At 35.7% G+C, this 24,926-nt stretch overlaps 1 protein-coding gene across 1 annotated transcript in view; it reads right to left on the reverse strand.

The window, feature by feature from the left end:
• Positions 1–4,165: 4,165 nt before the first annotated feature.
• LOC140171258 (follistatin-related protein 5-like) overlaps positions 4,166–24,926 on the reverse strand; it is a 199,074-nt gene continuing 178,313 nt past the window's right edge. Inside the window, 12 exon segments of the mRNA XM_072194488.1 lie at positions 4,166–10,186; positions 10,502–10,622; positions 11,902–12,012; positions 13,834–14,114; positions 15,217–15,345; positions 16,606–16,761; positions 17,103–17,229; positions 17,799–17,968; positions 18,467–18,622; positions 18,625–18,672; positions 19,336–19,449; positions 20,124–20,345. Coding sequence (XP_072050589.1) covers positions 9,477–10,186; positions 10,502–10,622; positions 11,902–12,012; positions 13,834–14,114; positions 15,217–15,345; positions 16,606–16,761; positions 17,103–17,229; positions 17,799–17,968; positions 18,467–18,622; positions 18,625–18,672; positions 19,336–19,449; positions 20,124–20,345 — 2,345 coding nt within the window. The 3' untranslated portion in view covers positions 4,166–9,476.

The following is a 24,926-nucleotide window of genomic DNA, read 5'->3' on the forward strand; positions in this document are numbered from 1 at the left end:
AAGGATGCAGAAAGGAAGCTAATGGAGGAGTGCGAAAGGAAGTACCGGAATCCGATAGTGATTGACGAGGCAGAAGGAATGTTGGCGAGAAACATAAAGGATGTCAAGGAAGGTGAAGGGAGGAGTGGCAACGATGACGATGAGATTTTGGGACTAACTATCCACTGGAGAAGGAAAGGCGTGCAAGAATACCGATTCCCGGTGTCGAAGAAATGAAGGACAATTTGAACTTTTATTAACTCAAAAGGAATGTATTACCATGTTTTTGTGTGTAGAGTAAGAGTATTTATCAATTGTATATCATGTGTAGAGTAAGGAAATTTCGAACCCCGCTGTTGGTTTCAAAAGTCACATTTTGTTTTGTCATAGTGTCAAAATGTTGGGAGGGGGCTGTGTAGCGGGGGTTCGAAATTGTCACAAATGTCATAAAAAAGGGAGAAGACAAATCCTGTCTGACACCCGTCTAAAGTCACCGCGATGGCGCACTTTACAGTAATCGCACATGTCGGCGATTGCGCAGTTGGCTGATAATCGAGATTTGTTATGGTGTGGAATTTTGAAGGGTTGCGAAACAATATTTTTTGCGTGTATTTACAGACAGAAATCGAGGTAGAAACAGGAGGTTTCAGGTAATAGTAAATTTTGATTATGAATCTTAAAAATATAACATGTATGGAATCCAGTGGGACCTGAGGCGAGTGTTTTGGATAGCGTTTTGGCGGTGTAAAATAGGATTTTATGCGAGCAATTTTGGTAATCAGATTTACATGTAAAAAGGCGATAGTCATTCTTTGCTATGAAATTTAGCAGGCGGAGCTGGAAATCTTCCCAAAATTTCCCTTTTTGTATCACGTAGAGGTGCTGCTTATGGATAAAGGATGTCAGTAATATGTATTGAGTTGGTAATGACCTTGTTTGGATGAAACACGAGCGTATTGACCGTGCATTGGTCATTTTCCAATCAGGTTTCAATGTGAGATTTAACATTTTATAAATTGTGCATGTACAAGTATAGTTGCCGTATAAAGCATAAGGCCATTGTAAATAATATCTAAAAATAGACCAAGATGTTGTTGACCTGGATTATTTGGATGTTTATAATTAATTAGTTAATTACTTTTCTGTATGTTGTTATGTCAATTCAAGTGACCAAAATTGCCAAAAGAAGTGTATGTCTTACCAATATTAATTTCGGATTAAAAGAAATTAATCAGTTTCATGTCAATGATGTTTACATTTCAATCATGTGAAATTCTAGTAAATAGGTGATAGCGCTGTGTTTCATATTATGCATTTATCATGTTACATGAACTTATGTGCAGGCGTATAAATGTCAGTTATGCGAAATGGTATCATGTCTGAGCAGAAATGCAAGCGAACTGTAGTCATAATCCAGATTTAAATGTGTGTATCAAGGGATGAGTATTATTGTTTCATTAGGTTGTAGGTTGGCGTGAATGAGACAGTATTTAAATCATAACATTTTGGATTACCGTATTCCATTTGCAATTGTTTGGATATGAACATGGTGGTGGACGTGGTAAAGGAACAACATTTGTCTATTTTTGTAGTGTAAAGACGAGCGAGTTAAGGATGAATGTGAACCAAAGAGTTGCAAAGGAAATATTGGTGCTTTTTCTGAAAGTAAGGCCTAGTTGACATGTACGCATAGGCCTATAGTCATGTGGTGCTACAGTGATGTGCTAGAAATTAAGGTGGTACCTTACTCGAGTGTCATATATTTATATGGTGCTGATTATGCAAATTTTATTGTGTATCATAATTATGTGTGTCTATGCGTCATATTTTTTATATTGAAACCCGTCCATTTTATATGCCAAATGTGTGTCTGGTTACATAAAGTTACCAGCTTTTTCTATATATAATCATGTGTACAACAACTGATCACATAAAGTGAGTCAGATATAAAATATGTATTTTTAATAATTTGTGCTACCAATCTGTGTACCTAATTCAGGACCAAATACATAGGTACATTTTTATATTGGGATTTCTTGTTTTACCAAAGATATCATTCCAAAATGTGAGTTTGTGAAGTCGAGGTATAAGTCGAGTTCAGACGAGTTATCATTTATTCCCCTTTATTTTCAACCAGATATGTAGGTCCTCTATTTGGAAGTTATCAAAGTGTTATTTATTTTGTGAGCCCAGTAGGCCTTCACTAGTTAGTATCAATATTTTCCAAAAGAAGGTAACTCGTCCATAATGTTTTGATATATTATACATGTAGCACAAAATACTTTTGCATGCTTTGTTAAAATTGTATGTTATAAGGATGTATCCTTGCTATGAATATTATGTGCACTTTTCTGTCAATTGCCGCAAATTGCCGCATCTAAAGTTCGCACATGCCAAGAGAGTTATGTGTTGGCGAGTTTTGATTTTCTTTGAGGAGTTATGGGGCGAGTTGGTCATAAACTGTCATGTTGTGGGGAAATACACACATGAACCCACAATTTGCTCATTTGTATTATTTTTATGTGATGTGATAAATGATAGCCGAGAATTAGATATCATTATCATTTTCACTCAGTGCACCAGTAGCAAGTATTCGTAATAATTGATTATCTCATGTCTTTTAATATATTATGTGTGATCTTGCAACAAATAATGTATAATGTTCGATAATGACCATGAGTGTGCTTATGCTGAATGGTTTTATCAGTTGGGAGTTATTATTGGCGAGTATACGGATAAAGGAGTTCCTCGATATACTTTGTCAATTGGCGTCGTGATAGTCTCATACCAATTTGACCTTTATGAGTTCTTTTCATGGGAGTTGGCGAGATGTTTTATAAAAAAGGGTCACCTGTCAGATTATTCAGTGAGTCACTCCGGTCATGTATGTTGCAATGTCATGTTATATTTTATGTGTAGAAACTAAGCAAATATTTATTTATTTTTGTCTTTATGCAGTTTCACCTTTTCGCATTTCACCTGTATACAGTTCAATTCTCTCAAGAGCTCACAAGTTCATTCAATCCGAGTTTCGTATCCAAGTTTCGCAATTCACCTGTATACAGTTTCAATTCTCTCAAGAGCTCACAAGTTTCAAAGTTTCAATCTTGTGGCTTCAATTCCAAATGCAACTTTAAACTTAAGTTTGAATATAGTTCAAGGTTGGACTATATTGTGAGCATGAGCATTTCTTGGTTGACTGAGTTGTAGTCAAACCTCAAGTCCAGTCCATCCAGGTTCCATTATGGGCTAGTGTAGTGTAGTGAAGTAAATTGGGATTAACTGTGATGTGGTGATTGTTGTAAGATTATGTAAGGAGCAAGACAAAGTAAGGAGTAAAGATTATCACTAAGTGTGATCTATGTTAACTGAGTAAAGTATGGTGGAGAAATAAAGCAGTAATCATAAAAGGAACCTCTGAGAGTTGTCACCGTGTCCCCTTTCCAGTTGGTCCATCACAACGCCTCAGTGCGCCGCCAGATTCCGGCTCTGGCCTACCCACCCCTTAAACCAGTTGATAACCACGTATAACATCAGCACCAGCCGCTCGGTCCCGTTACAATACGGTGAAATACTTGTAAAATCGTCGTTTTTACTATAGAATGCAGGTATTCTAACGGTCACATTTGTACAGTGTAGTGATTTTATCATTTTGAAACAACTGCTGATTATAAACTTAAAAAATCATTCATGTCAAAATTCATTTCAACGAATCGTTGTTTTGTACTGAATGATGGTTGATGGGTGACTGAGGGATCATAGACAAAAAGGTAAAGGAAAAATCCACAATTTAATCAATCATAACATTGATATCGAGAACGTTTTGTACATTACATGCATGGGATGTTGAAAGCAGCCTTTTTGGAAAATGTGATTATTTTTGACCAAAGAAATTGTTTTTGGAAATTGGACAATTTCGGGAGGGTAGCAAAACGATTCCTCTTTTCACAGTTTTTTGATTTTTTTTAAATCAACAAAATGAATGTAAAGTTGTGCAAAGAAATGTTTTGTAATTTTTTTTCTGGTGGGTATTTCTTTTGAACCCTGTAGTTAAAACGACTAGGAGTTAACATAAGATAGTTAATCTAGAGGAAGGATATTTGATTGCTGTGTTACCCTTTCAAACAAACTTAATAATGTCCGTTGTATTAATACGACTCGTAAGTAAGAATACACAAAACGAAAGTTACGGTCACACGCTGACATATTTATTTGCACAATATTTCTTGAGTATGAGAACACAATCTGTACATAGTAAATAAAAATCAACTTATTTCCCAACGTATATAAAGTTTTATCTCTCATATTTTGCCACACATTCCTCAGCCCGACCTTAATCAACAAGTTTCTCTCAATTCTAAATAGGTCATTTTCAATATATCAAGTCTTAAGTAAATTATCTTTCAATCCTCATTTTTAATTCAGATGGGGCCGACAATCGGTGGCCACGAGCGTTGCCGTATGTGGTCTTCCGCAAACAATGGCGGCGCCCATGATACGATTACCGAATTTACAATTTCGATTTCATGTTTGCATGTTTGGAACTGTTAAAAGTTTCTCCAATTAAAAATTCACTGAAGAAAAATGAGAAAAAGAAGGAAAGAAGAACGAAACGAGGGAAAAGAAGAAGAGGAAGAAAAAATTAGTAGAAATGAAAGAGAATCAGCTTATAGAGAAGAAACAGAAATGATTTCATTGTAGTTTTGAATTTTGAAAATGTCGTAAATTGTCTTTCTTCCCTTATTTCATAATCATCTTCTTTTCAGCTTCCCCATACTTGAAATGCTGTCATATGTACAACGCGTACATCTATGCTTTGGCGCATCTTTATTTTGTCTGTGTGGCTCTTGCCAACAATGTGACAAAAGTCTTCAAAATATGAGTTTGGCGCACACCGCGCGAAAAACCTTTTTCAGAATAATTTGTGCTAAAAGGTAAATTTAATCATGTCCACTCGTATCATTCTTTCATCACAAAACTTACATACGTATAATCATGATAATATACAAAAAAAGAATACTGTAAATAATTATATGCTTTGAAAGTAACTCTGACAAACAGAAAAGGAATATAAAAATATTTCTGAGCTACCCTGCAGCTTTATGGACCTGTGTTCTAATGTAGAGTTTCCTAAACTATTTTGCAGCAGGTGTATTTCCGATTAAATTTGTATTATTCATCGGGTCTCCATACGCAACATGATTATAGCATTACAAAATTCTATGAAAGTAAATAGGCGTGACTTACTCAGTAAATTTACACAACTTGAATAGAAAATTGTTTTTGATGTTATCAACTACTTTTAAAAACATCTCTGCTAAATTAGCAACTATATACCAATACTGTGCTGGTAGACGAGTTTATTTTTGGTTAATCAGAAACAAACCTTTAAGCTTGACTTTTACATCCATTTTATGAATTCTAATTGGAAGCAATAATTTTATAACGGCTTTCACATTTCACATCTGAAATTGATCGGGATTGTTTTTTGTGACAAAATTATTCATTGCACACAAAGTTAGATAATCCCCATTTATACCATGAATGAACCCAGTTTGAAAACAAGAACGTAAACAAAAATGAATACATTTTAACATCCACAAACACGAGAAATACAACATGTACATAACCCCCGACATAACCCAAGGTCAAATTGAAAAAGGAAAATTTGGTTTACATGAAGATTTGGGAAATATGATATACAATATTATACAATATGCATGGTAGTAAGTAAATTGTTTCTGAATATGCCCAAGTGTTTTGTTTTAATGTAGTCAAAACAATGCTTATTACAGCAAAAAATATGAGTGCAAATCGTACAAAAAGAAGTGCTTTTTATTTCCATATTGTCTACTTTTTACATAATTCATCTACTTTTGCTGTAATTGCAATGGTCAAATTTGGATTCTCAACAGCACGTTGCAACATATTTGAAAGACAGAATGGCGGACAAAGTTAGTGTTTGTTTTTTCTTCTTACAACGGTGAAACCAATTATGTACTTCAAAACTTCACAATATTTTCACTTTTAGACATATTAACTTAATTTAAAACTTTGTAAGTGATTGTTAACATTTGTTTCAAATCATGAGTTATTGACATTATTGATTACTCACATCACAACACATACATACAAGGAGGACATGTAACAATTTACAGAGGTTGGTATATCATGACTATTGTCCACAAATTTCAAAACTGTTAGTCTGATGTATGGTATTATTTAAGATATATACCGTAGACATACATATTGTTAGTGATTACAAAGTCAAACCGTAACCCATACTTCGCTACATTGCATCCGATGCACTGTATTTCATTAGGCATCTGCGCAGACATAAACACATTAGGCAGCTCCGTCAGAATTTCATAAACCCTCTGTGAAAGATTTGACCTTAATCTTACACAATGGAAAACCAGCATGCTATAATGTTTTGCCGATTTCCTTTTACAAATTAAGAGTACTTGTATTAACCGTCGAGTGCGTATTATTTTGCACAAGGTCCTATACACACCCATGACGTCGCGCGAGTATACGGGATGTTTTGCGCTTAAAGGAACCTTGCAAAAGATTATATTGTAGTTTCTGACAAATTGGTGGGGTTACTTAGTGGGTCTAACGATTCAGCCAGATTCAAATAAATTTCAGAATAGAATTTATGAGGATTGTGACACTTTTGAAATTTATAGCAATAGTACCTTATGTTAATTTTCTACAGCTTTATTTTTCTATTTATAAGACATTATGATATAGTATGATATACTATGTACAACCCAGACAGCAGTGCGTGCAAGAACTTTTATAACTAGGTGTGGCACATTTTCTCATTTTTCTTTCTAAACGTTCTACCTACGTATTATATTCTCTACAAATAGGTGCATGTAACTAATGTTGAAGTATTAATATGTCTAGTATCAGAAGGTCGTCCATAATCTGCTTTATTGCACCTTAATGCAATAAACGAATTGTATATGAAAATCTATATGTCCTACCGACAGATTGTACGTAATGTGCATTGATTAAGACAATGTGATACTCTCCTCCTATTGTCCGTCTACCTGTCTAATTATCTTTCACTAGTTCACAAACTATTATACTTAATATTTACATAAAATACAAAAAGAAAACATTCACGCATTAAAAAGTTATGACTTGCTATTCAGGTTGTTAATCTAAAAGTACGTCTAATGGGTTAAGGAAAAGATGTGATAAAACATTCGAGGCTTCAAGTTGTAATTAACATCAAATGCTTCGTTGTGCTGCAACTGCACCGATTAACTACCCTTGTACGCGTACGTGTACGATCGGCGATATTAAGTTCACGCCCCTGATTCGATACAAAATGTACTGCGACCAGCACATATGATACGCACCTACTACCAAATGGTGAACCACAGTATAGTTGTTCTGGCATAAAGAAGGACAATTATGATTTATACGCTCCAAAGAGCGGTTGTACAGCGTGATACTCTTCTTCGCACTGCGTTTCAAAAGCTGGTTTACCCACCTTTCAACAGCACAATGAAGTTCCAACTTTATGCTCAATCTAAACACGTTTACATTGCTTTTGTTCCCAGAATAGTGACGATAATCTTCTTGAGTAACCTACGTTTACACTGTATTATACTTGCTTTCTTTTTGCACCTCATGTCCGTTTTATATCTTTCTGTTCTAAACAGCTATAAGGAATCGAATAAAATTATATGAGTATTCTAAATTTACTAAGAATTTATAATTGAAGACCGAATTAAAAAGAATAATTTACGTATGACGTCCTGTCAACCAGACCAAAAATGATGTACTGAGCAGGCCAGCAACCAATCACGTCGCTCCTCTGCCCTGACGTCAGACGCAAACTATAGTCTTTTTAATTCGGTCTTCATTATAATCTTTGAGTGGTGATGATAAAACTATACGGCGATTAACTATACGGTACTATGTTTTCACTGCTATTATTTCTATTTAAAGTGAGTAAATATTTGTACACACTACATAACAAAAACAGCACTCTATTTGCAGTATATCAATTGAAGTTGTTGAGATCATTTTACATCAATCATTACAAGACAATGCAAATTGGTATCAGAAATAGTCGTATAAATAAATTTAAAATATAAACACAATTACGCACAAAAACATGAACTTTGGTAATATACATAATATGTTTGAATGCAAACAAGTTATTGGGTTAGTCTATTTGAAATCCACATCCCCTGTGGAAGATTTAGGTATCACATGGAATTTGATCCTATAGAACTATCGGTGCCCGGTTAGGTACCGATGACTCTTAACATCACTCCCTGGAGATGTAATTAATTGTATCAAGCATAATAATTAACAGTTGCATAGTGTTATTATTTTTCATTTAAATAAAAAACAAATGCACTGTACAAATGTTCAGGGTACGATAAATAAAATGTGCCATCGGTACCTCTTCGGGCACCGATAGCGCTATAGGACCAAAAAAGATGTGCCTTAGTTAAAGTCTTCCACAGAAGGGGTATTGGTTTCAAATAGAATTTGCAATTGGGTAACTTCCATTTGAAATACTCGTTCTAGGATATAAGTAAATCCATATACAGAGGAGCATGGGTTTCAAAATTTGTAACCCTAGCTAATTCCATTTGAAATATGTAGTCCCTCTGTGAAAGCTTTTGCCGATTTCAAATTGAATATCCCATTGAAACATTTTTTTATACCGACATAGTTTTTTGTTATATATTTTGAAACAATGTACAATTCTTTCTCTATACAATCCATCATACGCAAACTGTCACAAATTGTCACTCTGTGATAATATTGACGATATTCAACACAGCCACCACCACAATTAAGACTAGCAACGATCTTCCACGGGCGTAAACAAGAAGAGTCTTTTAAAAAGACAATCACCACTGCAGCTAGAGATTTGCGGTATTTCCGGGCATTAACAAAACCACGAATATATTGAAAAAGCGATGTATAACAATGGGACCTGTCCATCGCACTCATCAGCGGATTGTCTAGTTATTACGTAAGATCTGATTACAGATTGTCTAGTTATTACGTAATATTTGACTTTTTAATCCAGGATGAAACTCCAGCGAGATTAACGTTGATATAAAAAATTTGCAAATTAGTGTCGTTGTTGTCTATTGTCTTATCACCATAATTATTGATGATTTCAAAACACATCACTGCAATTTGTATAGCCGCCATTGTTTCATCGATCATGCGTAGATTTCACCACAAAGTTCCGTAGACAAAGTCATAGCATGAGACAGTGCTTCTTTAATTTAAGTTGAAATTATTATGTGAGCCATATAATGACAACATACTTTATACACATACACACCCAAGTTTACAATCAATCAGAATTGCACTGAAATGATAATGTTCCATTGTCTTTAATCAAATAAAAGAGTTAATAATCATCTCCATCAATCATTTTCGTTGCAATTCCGAAAACAAAACCAAAATAAATAAGAAGTTATTGTGTAAGCTCATGCAGCTGATACTCAACAGTCACCAACCCACACCATAACGTTGCCAAGTCCTATATCTTCAACATTACAATGCAAGGATTTCTGTTTACCATCAATAAGAACGATTTTATTCTCAGCAGCCGATGCAAGATGCGCGCCAAATATGCCGCTGTTATAAATACGCCGATTATGTTGATCCCAGGGCCAATCATCGGCACTTATCGGCTGAAAGACATCCGGGATCATTTTAACTTTCCCGCTTTCTAGATCAACAAATAAGACATCGGCGCGCTCACGTGACGTGGCGAATATATCGTACGTATGTGAAGCAGATTTTGTTGCAAAGAAGGCAATGTCACTAACCCCAAGATTTGTACTGACTTCAAAAGCTGTTTTAATAGCTCCGGTTGGTGAAACCTTCTGCACATAAATATATCCATGAGCGTTGTCACTGCTGACAATGAATCTGCCGTCTGGTGATACATACGGAATGCCTTTGACGTTGTCATGCACGTGTATCACAGCATCACTGATGTAATCTAAGATGACTTGCTTTCCAAGGGCATCTTCAGTTTGTTTACAACTGACGATGACATATCCTCTGACGGAAATAAAAGCAACTGCATCTGGATGGCAGTTGTGTTGGGTGAGATCGATATCTGATGCTGGTTTCATTTCGGCTAAGTTGATTTTCGAGATACCCATTACTTCACTGTGGATAACGTAACCAAACCTGTATTCGCCTGGGTGAGATCAATAAGAATACAGATGATTAGATATTCAGTTAAGACAGGTAAAAATGTTGTGAAGTCCGAACATGGTTCAAAATGTGTTTATAAGATTCAAACAATGAAATTCGGTAACACTCCCTGGAAATAAGTTTTCAGATTGTCTTTTAATGTATTGGAACTACACACTCAATTAACTTGATTTTAATTTGCATTCTTTCAGCGATCATCATCATCATCATCATCATCATCATCATCATCATCATCATCATCATCATCATCATCATCAGATCAGCCCGATCGCTCTCCGTCGTTATCATGAATACTCACCTTCATTTGCAATTTGTGCCTGAGGTATAAAGATTGCCTGTACCAAATCTATTCTATTCTGTATCGGTTGTGTATGTATCGATGAGTGACGTGGAATGGTTTTACTTGCTTTCTGAATGACCTGTTTCAAAACAAAATGTATGGAGTCATTAATATGGGAAGAACTGAATATTACAGATCACTACCAAGCTTAACCCAAATCTATGGAGTCGTCAATATGGGAAAAACTGAATAATACAGATCACTACTAAGCCTAAACCAAATGTATGGAGTCGTCAACATGGAAAGAACTGAATAATGCAGAACATTACCAAGCTTAAACCAAACGTATGGAGTCGTCAACATGGGAAGAACTGAATAATACAGATTCCTACCAAGCTTTAACAATATGTATGGAGTCGTCAATATGGGAAGAACTGAATAATGCAGATCCCTACCAAGCTTTAACAAAATGTATGGAGTCGTCAATATGGGAAGAACTGAATAATGCAGATCCCTACCAAGCTTTAACAAAATGTATGGAGTCGTCAATATGGGAAGAACTGAATAATACAGATCACTACCAAGCTTAAACCAAATGCATGGAGTCGTCAAAATGGGAAGAACTGAATAATACAGATCCCTACCAAGCTTAAACAAAATGTATGGAGTCGTCATTATGGGAAGAACTGAATAATACAGATCCCTACCAAGCTTACACAAAATGTATGGAGTCGTCAATATGGGAAGAACTCTATAATACAGATCACTACCAAGCTTACGCAAAATGTATGGAGTCGTCAATATGGGAAGAACCGTATAATACAGATCGCTACAACAAAATGTATGGAGTTGCCAATATAGGAAGAACTAGATAATACAGAACATTACCAAGCTTAAACAAAATGTATGTTCGTCAATGTGTTGATATGGGAAGATTGAATAATACAGATTACTTCCAAGCTTAAGCACAATGTTTGGAGTCGTAAATATATATAGGAAGAACTGAATAATACAGATCACTACCAAGTTTAAACAACGTGTATGAATTTGCAAATATGGGATAATACAGATCCCGTCGTTGCCTTCAAAATACTTTGATATGCACATTTAGAGCAGTCTTAAACTTGTTATGGATCTGTATTATTCAGTTCTTCCCATATTGACGACTCCGTATATTTTGTTTAAGCTTGGTAGTCCAGAAACATTCAGCTGACAGGGCGCTTGGAGCTCACCTGAGGACAAATGTGCCTCAAATGAATTGTATTTGGTTTAAAACTCGGGGTGTTTGAGCCCCTGACGCCTTCCCTTGGGTGTGTTGATGGAAACTGCTAAAGAGGTTTGAAAGCATGCATTAATTGATAGGATGAGAGTAAAACAAATCTCTTCAAACTGATCGGATCGTAACTTAATTGACTTACCTGGATTGTATGCTCTCCTTCATGGTCATCAATAGCACTACACAGCATCCACACTGCGTCGAGGTAGGGAATGTAATTCAGGGAAACTGGTACGTTATCCAGGCGAATGACCTGTATATGCATGAAACAAATATATAGATGTAACTTCGCGTAGGTTGGGGAATATATTCGGTAGTAATTATGATTAATGTTGGCTAATAGAATGGATTGTAATTTAGGGCAGAAGTAACAATCCATTTTAATCGTCATAGATGTACATGTATTATCAATTCAGATTCAAAGCTTTTCCCCAAGAAGTGACAAACGTTCCTCACCATACGAACGGTGTTTAGGTTACAGGCAAAAACATCAACAGTAACAGCAAATAAGATGGAGCGATACGACAACCTTGGCTGATACTCCCAGTATTATTAACCGAGAGCACAGTCGTTGGATGCCGGTAATCTAGAATTATTTCTTTGTACCGGGTGTCCCAAAAGTCCCTTAACATTGTGAATTTGCCATAACTTGCGTTGGGTTAATAGTGTTGTTACAAAAATTGCACAGTATATAGATAATTCTTTTAGAAATGTTATGATACCAAACATGCCTATGTGGTCATGACCCTTTGGCATGAAATTAATGGATATCTATCGTACCGTCAAACCCACTTTTATAAACGCAAAATAAGACTCGTAATTTGAGACGTGAACACGATATAACGTGTTATCATTTTAAAAGCTGTTTTGTTTAATTTGGCTGTGTTTGATTGTTTGTTTGTTTGTTTTCAATGCGTAATCTTCACTTTCTGTTTTATCTGGGTTTTATATGGAAACTACTTAAGATCTTTTCTGAGGATTCGATGAACGTTGAAAGTCGACGTACTGATCGCCTTGGGCTTTTCGCCACCGCTATTCGTATGACATCAATGTTTGTAGCCGATCTTTCTGTTCTTCCACGTCCTGCCCGAAGTAGATCATGAACAGATCGTTGATAGGAATTTCAGCACTAGTTGCTGGATTGTATTTCGGCTGGGTAGTGCATAATTACATTAAACTGTTCCTTAAACATTGCTTCAGTGAGTTTGTCCGACTTTGTCTCGGCAAAGAACCATACGACCTGAATCCGTTGATCTATAGGAAATTCATCTTCACTTCAACTGTTTTAAAGTAAAGTTTAATATTGTCAATATATCCTAATTATAATCTAAAACAGCAGTCACGCTTACGCTAAGCCATGTAATCCATGAATGTTCATACATAAATGTAGCGTGCGCAGTGAGTGAACCAACTCTATTATTCAGGGAAGCACATCATTCATGTTCTTGAACAAAGAACACATGAGCTTGCTTTTGTGGGTTTGATACACACATATGTACAGTCGCACAGTAAGGTCAAAGGGTAATCATTAATGCTGTTTTTGGTATCAGAATAATTCTAAAAGATCAATCTATATGAATATGTTCTCCATTTTGGTATGAAGTAGGAAATATTTGAGATATGACCAATTCACAATGTTAAGTTACTTTTGGGACACGCTGTATATATTGGAAATACACACAAATTTATACTATTATCATACCTTAGTATCAAAGTCCTTTGATTATTTATTCAAGAAGGAAAGGTCCCGTGTTCGCTCGCAGGTGATCAATACACTCCCGACATGAATGTTTTGTATGGCATCATTACTAGCATGCTATAATGTACACTACACAATTCTTATTGCGGCCGCCTGCACAGGTACACCATCTCCAAGGTACCTGACTGGTGCATACATAGTACCAATGCTGTTACTGCACAGGATCACCAGCAGTGGTACTCCCCTGGTACTGCACAGTACCAGCCAAGTACCTTGGTGACGATGTACCTGTGCAGGTATCCTGTAGTGTAGTTCTAGTTCTACTGATTAATGTCTACTTTTACATTATGTGCTTCTACTATAATGTCTACAAACCTCGTGAATCTGTTGTAACCTAGCATCAATAATAATTATCCTATTTTGACCTGGCTGTGTTGCATAAACATATCGTCCTTTCACATTGACAGCGTCGCCCCACGAGCATCCTTTCTTCTCTTCCCCTGACGCGCTAGTCTCCGAACACAAAGTCCCCGGAAGATCCGGAAGAGGATGTGAAGCCGGAATGGAATGTCTGAACCCACAGTTATCGGGGTCGAAGATATTTATGCCGTCCTTATGGAATACGTAGTAAACATGGAGTGGGCCGTGATCCATACCTGTAAGAGATGATACAACACGTCCTATTTGCAAATATGAAACGTGTTCCACAGAAAATATCTGATATCAATTGGTGATAATTGAGGCGTTTGACATGTGAGCACTTGTCGTGGCAAAACCTGTGGGTCCGCTAATTTCATTTTATCTGGATATAAGTAGGTCAAGAGAGTATTACAATGGAAATAAAATAGGGCACCAGACAGTGATTAATTATGCAGAGAGCCCGGAAGAAAATTGTATCTGTTACATGGTAATACTTACATGACACCTCTATATATTTTGAATGCAATGTGTTGTGAGGTTCGAGGAAAACAAATAAAATAATAAAATACCAAAATAATGTTGACACGGATTTAGCGTATATGTAAATAAAATGTCCGGGGTAAAATGATGATCAGAAATCAAATGGGAAGATGAAAACACGGATACAAATAATACTGAATGTAGGAAATGATAAGACAAATTGAGGGAGATATAAATGAGGAGGTTACTGAAGGCACTAATTTCAGACGTGAAAGAGTTCTATGTGGCTCCTCATTGTAAATAGCTTGTAGCCTTACTGATGCCAGTGCTGTGTCAACTTTCCCTCCTTATATAAAATGAAATATTTATATAGTTGAGATTAAGACATCATTTGCCTCCTGTTATCTTGAGATTATGACTGTAGCTCTATATATCTAAGACATTCCAAGTTTAAGATATCAATTAATGGTAATTAGTAGTGATGAATGGTTATTTTGTAAAGGAATTGAAATAGGTATTTATACATTATATTAATGGGAGGAAAATTTGGACGATTTACGTAAAACTTTCTGATGGGCACTGTCTAAAAATCTTAAATGTGCAAGCGAGTTCATAATGAATTGCATTGCATGTTGACAGCATGTTTTTTTAAATATAGAATGGGGGAACATGGGGGAATGAGCAGTAATTTACATGTTATTCGAAATGTGCCAACAAGTTTTGAATGTAGATAAGCAATTGAAGGTATAATCCAACGTTTTTTTGGTTTTATACCTATAGATAACACACATGATTTGCTATTTGGTTATATTTTATTGTTTGATAGTGTTATTAATTTACCGTGCCTTGCTAACTTACCGTGATAATTTTGTTGTATGAAGAGTGAGGCGGTTGCTTCGTGCTCAGCGGCTACATTCGATGCAAGACATTTGTAGATGCCTGTATCGGGGTAATCCATTGACTCAATGCGAAGAGTTGTGTTGCCGTCTGCAGCAAAACAAATATCATTAATTTTGACAGTGAGGTAAATGTAATTGAAATCGCAACATACCTAATTTTGTTCACAAATCGCTCTGCTTGGATTTTGCTGGAACCTGAATGTTTAATGATACGGGAATTGCCATTCTACCTGCTGCTGTAATCAAACTTAATGCATTGTAATTATGTTTGTGTATGAGTATATATATATATATAAGCCATGTTTGATCAATTGCTAAGCTTTTGTCATCAATTATGTTTAGGTAACAGAAACCATTTACTCAATTGATCACCATAGAAGAGACAGTCTGGTATAAACTAAATAACCAATTACCATAGAAGAGACAATCTGCTTTAAATTAAACAACTAATTTCTTGCATGATTCAATCAGTCCATAATTGAAACAATATTAGTTTGTATTCTTCATAATGTGCAGATTTGTAAGTAAAAACGTGGATTGTACAAACTACAGTCTATGCTAATAACGGGGAAAGCTTAACATAAGCAGACGACACGTATGATTTGCGCGCGAAAAGTGCTAAGATTTACGCATTGGCATATTCCCCAAGCGACCTAACCAAAACATGCATCGATTTACCTGTAATACATTTTCGCCGCCAACATGTGCTTATTGCATTCCAATTCAATTTGCTTTGATGTATGTATTCACAGGCAAAGTGATTATCTTCCCAGTAATTCAAAAAATGAATTACGTGAGCTCTTTGAGTGTAGTCTTATGGTCTTGAATTACTAAGAACGTCAACATATTGTTTCTTCAACGTGTTGACTTGTGCTTAAATAAAGAAATCTATATAAATTCGTGGAGAGGATTTCTATACGGTTTGCTCAAATTTATTTATAAAAACGTTCAAGTTATTTGAAACCGCATCTTTACTCTTTAGGCAGCAACGTGTAATAAGATATGTACTTTTCCATTAGAAAAGCCCGGGTAACTCTTTGTGTGCAGTTGATAACATGAAGTCGACAGAAGGAAATGGTAAAAATGCTTGACACTTCTTCAAGAAATGGACAAAGTATATTGTACATTGATCATGTTGATTAGCAGATTATTGAATCCAAGCATATCATTCACGGCCCACCAAAACATACCCAATTGTCGAGCCAAATATTTCCCGGAGGGAGTGTATTTGAGAGGGGTTGATAAAAAAGGCGAACATTTTCCCGAATGCCCCCTTCCATGTCCAAGAACCTTCCACGCAAACTCCCCGAAGCACATTATACATGCAATTGGAAGGGGCAAAACTTACCCTCTATGTGTAATTTATCAGTTGCACTTAAGACAGATTCACTCTTTTTCCAAACTTTTGAAGGTTGTGGTACACCCTGGGCATAACATTGAAGCGTGGCTTCACTCTCGAGTGACCGAAGCTGAGACCTTGGGCAGACGTCTACCGTAGGGGCAACTGAAAGGGAATAAACGATTAAAACCAAAACGTGTAAAAATTGAAAAGAAAACAATCACCTCACAAACTTTAAGAAAATCATTAATAGTTGCGATCCTGGATGCACATCTTGCTTGCACATCTTGCTGTTTACAATAGGAGTTTGATAATTTTGGATTTTATTTGTTTATGGATGATGATGAATATTGTGAAATAAATGAAATTTTATAATGAAAACATTGTGAAACATGCAAGAGATAATATACATTTTCCGTTTTCCGTCATGTCCATCAAATGCCAGGAAATATTTCCAGCAAAGGTGAAACAAATGTGTTTTAAAATATGCATTGATGATCGATTACCGTGTACTTCAAGTGAATGACTCTGCTTAATTTCTGAATATCCTTCCGCATAACACAAATAAGTTCCTGTATGCATCACAGCTACTCTAGTGAAATGTAATGCGCCGTCGCCGAATTCACCATACAACTAAAATTAAAAGGGAAAAGAAGACAGCTTGAGTTGTAGGAAACATGTGAAGTGTTAGGTTTTCATCAATCCGTAATTACAAAAGGCGAGAAAATGGTTTGTTTATACAGAACGTTCATCACATCTTAACTGTAAAGCGTCGTTTTGAAGCAAAGTACTTTCGATACTGTGGAAAGGTGCTAACGCGTATGTGATTCACATGTGTTTAAAAGATTGTAGCATTGAGCATTCTTCCTTATTAAAGCGTAGATAAAAGAACCTGATAAAAAAATACTAATTTAAAAATATGTTAAGATAAAATAAATTGCTTTGCAGCAAAGAGGTGCCTTCACCTTTGAAATAATTTGCAAAAGTAAATACGATTTTCTTAAAATGATATCTACAGGGGAGGTTGTTAACAAAGTATGCCTCCAGACCAAGTTGCACTGTCACATAATCACAGCAATCGGCAATTACAGTTCACCCAATTTAATACACAATTTACTGAGGCAGGCACAATGTGACTATTGGGGAAAAAAGAAATAGATCGACACGACAAAAATGAAGATTGAATGATATGCAACAATTACCTTAATCCCGTCCAAGTCGACCACATCTGACAGTAAGACTCCGTTCCTTTCCCAGACAATATCCCCTTTATCATCAATTTCTATGTCACACGCTAAGGCTACGCTTTCACCAGCGTTAGCGACTGTCACGCGTTCTCGTAAACTGTCTAGCAGCTTCACTGTCCTGATGGCTATAGATAAATTGAAATAAAATGTCAGGGATTTCTGAAGTACTTGTTTCAAATAGTATTTAATTCACTTTTTAAAAGCTATTATTCGGGGTTAATTATTTCCTTTCGGTAAAAAGAGCCTATTTATCGTGCGCGGCTCTTTTCAGAGCCACAACTTCCTCTGAAACATTTTAATTTACTGACCAGCTTGTCCAGCTTTGTTCAGATCTATTTTTTTAATATAGTTTCGCATAGGTCAGACAAACGGACAAAAGAGATGTATTTCCTATTTTTGCCTGTTTTGACAGAGTTAGCAGAGCCAGCTACAACTATAGTTGCTTTCATATCTAATACTATTATTGTCTCATTGTGCCAATGTGCCTGTGTACTATTACACAATCTTCGTAAACCTTTTGATATATAAGGTATAGGCCTATACGGTATACTATATTCTTGTTTTTGCTTGTATGCTGAATAAAGCAAGATATAACAGCAGATACAATATTATACTGTACTTACCAAACGCATCATACATCTCGTCCGCATTCATCATCTTATCGCTATTAGCATCATAGATGCGCAGAATGTCAAAAAACGAACACTTGTCAGACAAAGCCTTGATCTTATCCAGATTGATGGCGTCGTATATCTCACGAGCTGTCAATAAGTCGTCTTCGTTGAGTCGTAGTGGTTCAAGATTAAACTAACCACATATTTTTTACTTGCTGCAATATTAAAAATGAATAAAGCGTTTGAAAAATCAAATATCTTTTGAAAATGACAATAAAATCCATATTAATATCTCTTCATTTCAGTATTTGAAGAGCTTGTTTCAAAGTCCACAATCACATGTTTCTCGTTTACTTGTGTGATACAATCACAATTACTTTGACAAGTTTGACATTAGCAACAATGAGTTGTACCATCAACATGCCATTATTTACCACAACAATGCTGCTTAACAATATGCAGACTATTGTTCTCATTTGGGAACCAAAGGCTTCACACAGTATTGTTACTGTGCATCCTTCAACTGTTTGCTACTGAAATTACTATACTTATAGCATCACAACCCATTGCAATATCGCACAGGTAAATCAGAAACGTGTGTTTGTGGACTTAACCTGGTTTGGAAACGATCTCTTCATTTGTACAAATAATCTGTACTTACATGAATATAACATCGTAATTGTTACCAATTTAGGGTTTGCATCTAAGAATTGGGATTATCTTTTCATCTTTGAGATTTTGACGTTCATCTTTTGACATATTAATAATGACACTTCACATGCAATATTGTTATAGTATTAAGGGGAACGGATTATGAGAAATCCCAGTGTTCTCTTGGCAGTGGTGGGTGAAAATTGTCAGAATGGCTCCATACTTACATGGCGGTAACATTGGATCTTCTGCTTCAAATGGACTGTTGAATTGAGCGCGATAATGGCCGATGAGGGCGTACTTGAAATCCTCCAGTTCATCTTCATTACATCCGTCGGCTGCTAAAATTACACAAGGAGAGAGCAAAGCATGAGTTTAATTATCTCACAGAGGTTAATCATATCAAGGCTTAATTAATTCAATGATTAATTTAATACCTCGCCTGGCCTCGTGAATAAAAAAGATCAGTCCTTGATTTGTTATATATTTACATTTTCTTTTTCTTGTTTACTTTTCCCCCGTAAATGAATCCACTTATTCTTTAAGTCAACCATCTGAGATTACACAGCCGAGCAGTGAAGTTTCTGAAGTCCTTATTTCTTGGCTACCTCGACATTGAAATGAAATAATCATAATATCATGTTTCGATCTTTCAAATATGATGCTATCTGAATGTTATATTTCAATATCAAAATAATGTTGCTACTTTCAATCTGTCTGCAACAAAAATACCCTTGTGTTGAAAAGTCATCTTTCTACAGCCATTATATAATCAAATTTACACACATGACGAGACATTTACACTCTTAAGTTACACATTCTCACCTCTCTAATGTGTACTCCTATTGTATTACATCATTCCACTAATGTCTTCCGCTACTTTAATGTCTCCACTTACGATACCGTAAGAAAATAATACATATTAATTTTCAATGTACTTTTGCTCATAAATATTCATCGGGTGATGAATATTTCATATTTTTTTATCTGACTGCTGTTGTTATATTCAACTTACTATCTTTAATAAAACACTCTGAATCATGAGTAATGGAAATCTTCTGTTGTTTCAGGCAGGCTGCTCTGTGTAGTTCGCAATGGTTATCGTAAATCACACCATCTGAGCCACAAACGGGACGGTGACTTGATTTACACACTGTTTTACACACGCACTCCGCTTCTCCGAGGGCGTTTACCCTACAGTTACTCCCCTTCTGGCATGCTTTTGTTGCGCATGGATCTGTATAGGTGATAGAAATCAAGAGAAGAAAAGATTGATATAGAATTACACAGATGCACTCATTTTTGAGTAATTACTTTCTTTGATGTAGTAGGTACTATACAGGTACCTTAGGAAGTACTGTGCTTCAGTTGTAGGTTTCGCCTAGATTACGTGCACAGAAATTGAATTTTGATTGATATCTTATCACACTATGGTAAGGGGTTGTAGGTTTAGTAAGTATGGAATCAAGAATTGCATTTAGAACTATAGGAAAGAGATCGAATACTGACAGATTAGTTACGGGCATGGTAAAAGTAAAGATTATGGTAAAAACGATTGCTATGGTTAATGGTTATAAATATATTATACAGTTACGGATTCGGGTTTGATTAGATTTGTATAGTAAGAGTGTGGGTCAATGTTGTATTAGAATAAGGGTCAAGAGCCAAGGTCAGAGATGTAAAGAGAATGGTAGGTATTTAGGTCCGTAAATCAATGGTCAATCTCAGTTTATTTTACGTTAAACTAAATGTTTGTATATAGATCATGACGTTACACATTCAACGTTTTAACAACATCTAAACTTCTATCGCCTCATTATATCATCGGTGTTGCAAATAATTACGTATTCACCATTATACTGTGACCTTTGACCTATGTAAGGAAAAAACAACAGTGACACATCTTATTTTCTTCCTCCTACGCTAAATGCAACCCGGAGGCTTATCTCAAGAAAATGTTAAGAACATCAAACGTCATGTTTAGAAGTAGGGCGTGTATACATAAGCACTGTTAAATTGTCTACACAGTTTGAGATCAGCATAGACTTGTTTTACTGTGATTATATTTGAAGATAATCCGCTATACCGTCAGCCATGTTGCCTGAACGTGGTGTATATTCATGTGAAATTTGATAATTCTGATTGATTAGATTGATTTTTAAAATATAATTTTCATCATGAACACAAGTCAGATTCAAATACGGTGAAAATTAGAATGCAAAATTTACATTTAAATATACCCCATACAACTTCAAGTTCAAAGAGTGTCGCAGAATGAACAAAATGTAACTATGAATGTTGTGCACAGGCAAATGATTATATAGATATGCAATGTCTACATTCACGAGGTAAGAACATCTATATGCACATCTAAATTACATCTTAAGTAGTTTTTACGCTACCTGACACTATGCCCATGCCATTGCTGAGACAACAAATGTCTTACTGCTACATCTTAATCTTAATTTTAATCTTAATTCAAATTATGGAAGGATACCAACTGATAAAAGTATAATTATACACCAAATGTAGTGTGTGAAAAGTGGTGAAACTATCTGAAATATTCCATAAATGAAATGGAAAATCGCCGAGAAATCAGCATTTGAATACTCAGCAGAATTCAGCATGTCCACCATATTGGATCGGCGCCGGAAGTGAGATGTAAAGCGTAATATCCAAAATGTAAGAATGCTTGTGCCTACAATATTAACTATTACCTGGGTACCTTGCTCCGTCATTGATCTGGGGAAATTCTAAATCAACTAAACACTATCAACTTTATAATAGGGAATATTTACGCTCGTCAAGCGATACTGAGCATATGGTTAAGCATAAACATTTGTCCAAAGTCACGTTTTTCTACCGCTGATAACCATTCCTTAATTGCCGTACCAAAAATATGGAACAATCTTCAAACGGCATCGGCAGTGTAAAAACCCTCAAGACTAGTTTTTTTTCAAAACTAATTTGTTTTTGTTTCATTTACTGGTGTTTTCTCATTGTTTTCCTAAACTTTCCTTCAGCCTGAAAATACCTTTAGCTTAAATCTTTCTGGTGACAGCTGTTAATTACTCTGCTTTAACGAGTGTTTACACGTCAACATATGTTTGGTTAAAGGAGAAAGCCTATGGATACAGGAACTTGCCTTAATCAATTGGTATTATACCTTGAAGGTCAAACGGATACTGAATATCTTTGAAAGCAATGTCTGATACAATACAATGAACTTCGCCATATTGAGGAGGAAATATGGAGACTAAAATATTATTATTGCTGCGTTATAGTTTAAGATGGAATATACAGCCATAACAGTAATAATCCATGACAAGCATGACATTTTATAAAGAACTCTGAATCTGTAACACTAGAGCAGCTTGAGAGTCGGAGTCGTACTAGAAAATTGAGACATTGCATTTACTTATTTATAAAGGATTCTCCTCACGTTATCGGTAATGGGCACAGCAAAGTGCAATCTTTCAAGTACAAACCGTTAAACTAACTTACGTAGTTTCTTTTAGCCCCGTACTTGTCATATTGTACTTGCTGATTAAATAGTGTTAATTAACCTTGATTAATCTTTATTATAACGGCAGTAGTCCTTGTTAAAATGTTGGTTGTCTCTCTGTCGACTTGAATCTCCCTTGACTGTGCTTTTAATTGCACCTGTCGTTCATTTGCTTCGCTATAGTTTTATACTCTTTTGTTCAATTGCATACTCTTTCTGTGGATTTGATATCTTCCTTTACCACTTTGTTTGTATGAAATGGCTGATAAACAAGATTATCGTCTTTTAAAGAGAAACCTGAATTTAATGTTTGAAATGAGTGGCAGCCTTGATGACGTATAGATCAAGTATCCTGTTGGGTTTGAGGTTTTCATAAAAAATCCAAAGAAAGAAGCAAAGCTTCACATTTATGTACGAAACGTTAGATGACATTGGATGACACCTCTGTAGAAAAAATAGGTTGTCTCCTGTCGGGAATTGATGTCTATTCAAGATAAACGAAATTGCTTATCTATTTTCTAGCAAAAACGCTCATAGATATCCAGGGTAATTTACGGAGATTTCATATTCCCTGGGCCATGAAATAAAAAAAGTCAGTCTAGGTCAATGCAGTCATTGAACCACATTAATTTTTGAAAGCTGAATTCTCATTTATTTTTATTCTATGCATGTCTCTATGTTCCGTTTCTATCTTGATGTTCTTCCTATCAGCCCTCTATGGGCGGATGTGAGCACAGGCCAGGAGCATATATCCAATCAGCTTTTACAAATTGTAGCAAAATAGTTGAAAATCATTGAAAATGTGTCACCATAGTTTATCACAGCATGCATGCTCTTTATGTTTGATAATTTTTAAGTATTTTGCCAAAAAATATCTGCGAAATATAGGCATTGTTAACAGACTGTTTTTGACAGGAGACAATGCTATTTTTCTACAGGAATGTCAAGCAAGGTCACATATAGCTTTTTGTAATTTTGTAATGTAAATCTAGGCTTGTTACAGTATTTTGTAGACATGCTAATGTTCTCCCTTGCACTATGAGCATATTCATCATCAGAATAGAAAATTCTAGTAGATATTACGAATCATTTGCTCCATTGATAATTTGTTTCACACTTTGTAATGGGTCCTCGATCCTCATAACTATATTTTTACTCATTTTTTTATATAATCTTTTACAAAGCAACTTTCGATTTCCCAAGAGATCTAGACTAGCAAACAATACCGTATATCACCCGATTACAGGGTACTTTGTGTAATTGCGTTTAAATCTAGACGCAACCGACATGGATCATGACTCTTTTTGTCTGCAACTTAAATGATACCTCTCTCAGACAGCAATTTCTTTCAAATAAAAGACATATGGTTCTAGCTTTCTGCAACCAACATGGGCCCACAGTCGCGTCGCTAACATATTTATTAAATTACAAAATCATCACGAAGCTAATTTTCTTCAGCATCCATAAACCTGTTTGCAAGCGAGACAAGGCTAAGCTGACATGCCTGTATATTGTGCATTATCTGTCATCTTCTTATTCTGTCGGTCGGAGTGTTGTCAGAACTTGGCTATTCTGTGGCTATTCTTCAACCTCCCTCTGACACTGAAATATTGCTGTTATAGTGAATGGGAACGTGTATAGAATCTGATACAGCAGCCTAATATATCAAAATTGTCAAACCGAAAAGAATGAATAAAACTGTACTTTTCCTATACAGTCCGATGCAAAGTTTTAATCCAGATCCGGGGAGAAGGGGTGATAGATGGAACACGACCAATAAATATTCCTATGTATTTCACATTGAATAATATCGATTTCTTCGCGGCACAAAGACGTATGTCCATTTAATAGCTGTTGTGTGTATGATTACCCAAGCATAGTGCAAAAATACACTCGTATAGGGAATATAGCAATGGGTGAGTTCTTGTATAACAAGCAATCAGACACACGGCAGCAATGGACATACGTTTTTGTGCCGCTGAACCATATCAAAATCTTCTTTTAGTTGTCAAAACATAACGATTTTTTGAACCCTACATAATAATTTGCACGAGCAATGTAATTCAAGTTGTCGCACATTTGTAATTGCTATAGACGGTAAATTTGTTATTTTGCACCCAGTTCATTAAACACGTGGAAAACATTGTTAAATTCAGCAGTTGACGTTTCGTCCGTCTTAATCAGTCGGGTTTCTTCAAAGAATGAACTCGTCTTGAAAGAATATGCTGACCTACTACAATATAGTTCAATGTTACATACAGCTCACACATTATTTGCATCAGACCCTCGACAAAGTCTCTCTTTCAATGGACA

Source organism: Amphiura filiformis, chromosome 15 (genome assembly GCF_039555335.1).
Source record: "Amphiura filiformis chromosome 15, Afil_fr2py, whole genome shotgun sequence".
In the NCBI taxonomy this organism is placed as follows: Eukaryota; Metazoa; Echinodermata; class Ophiuroidea; order Amphilepidida; family Amphiuridae; genus Amphiura; species Amphiura filiformis.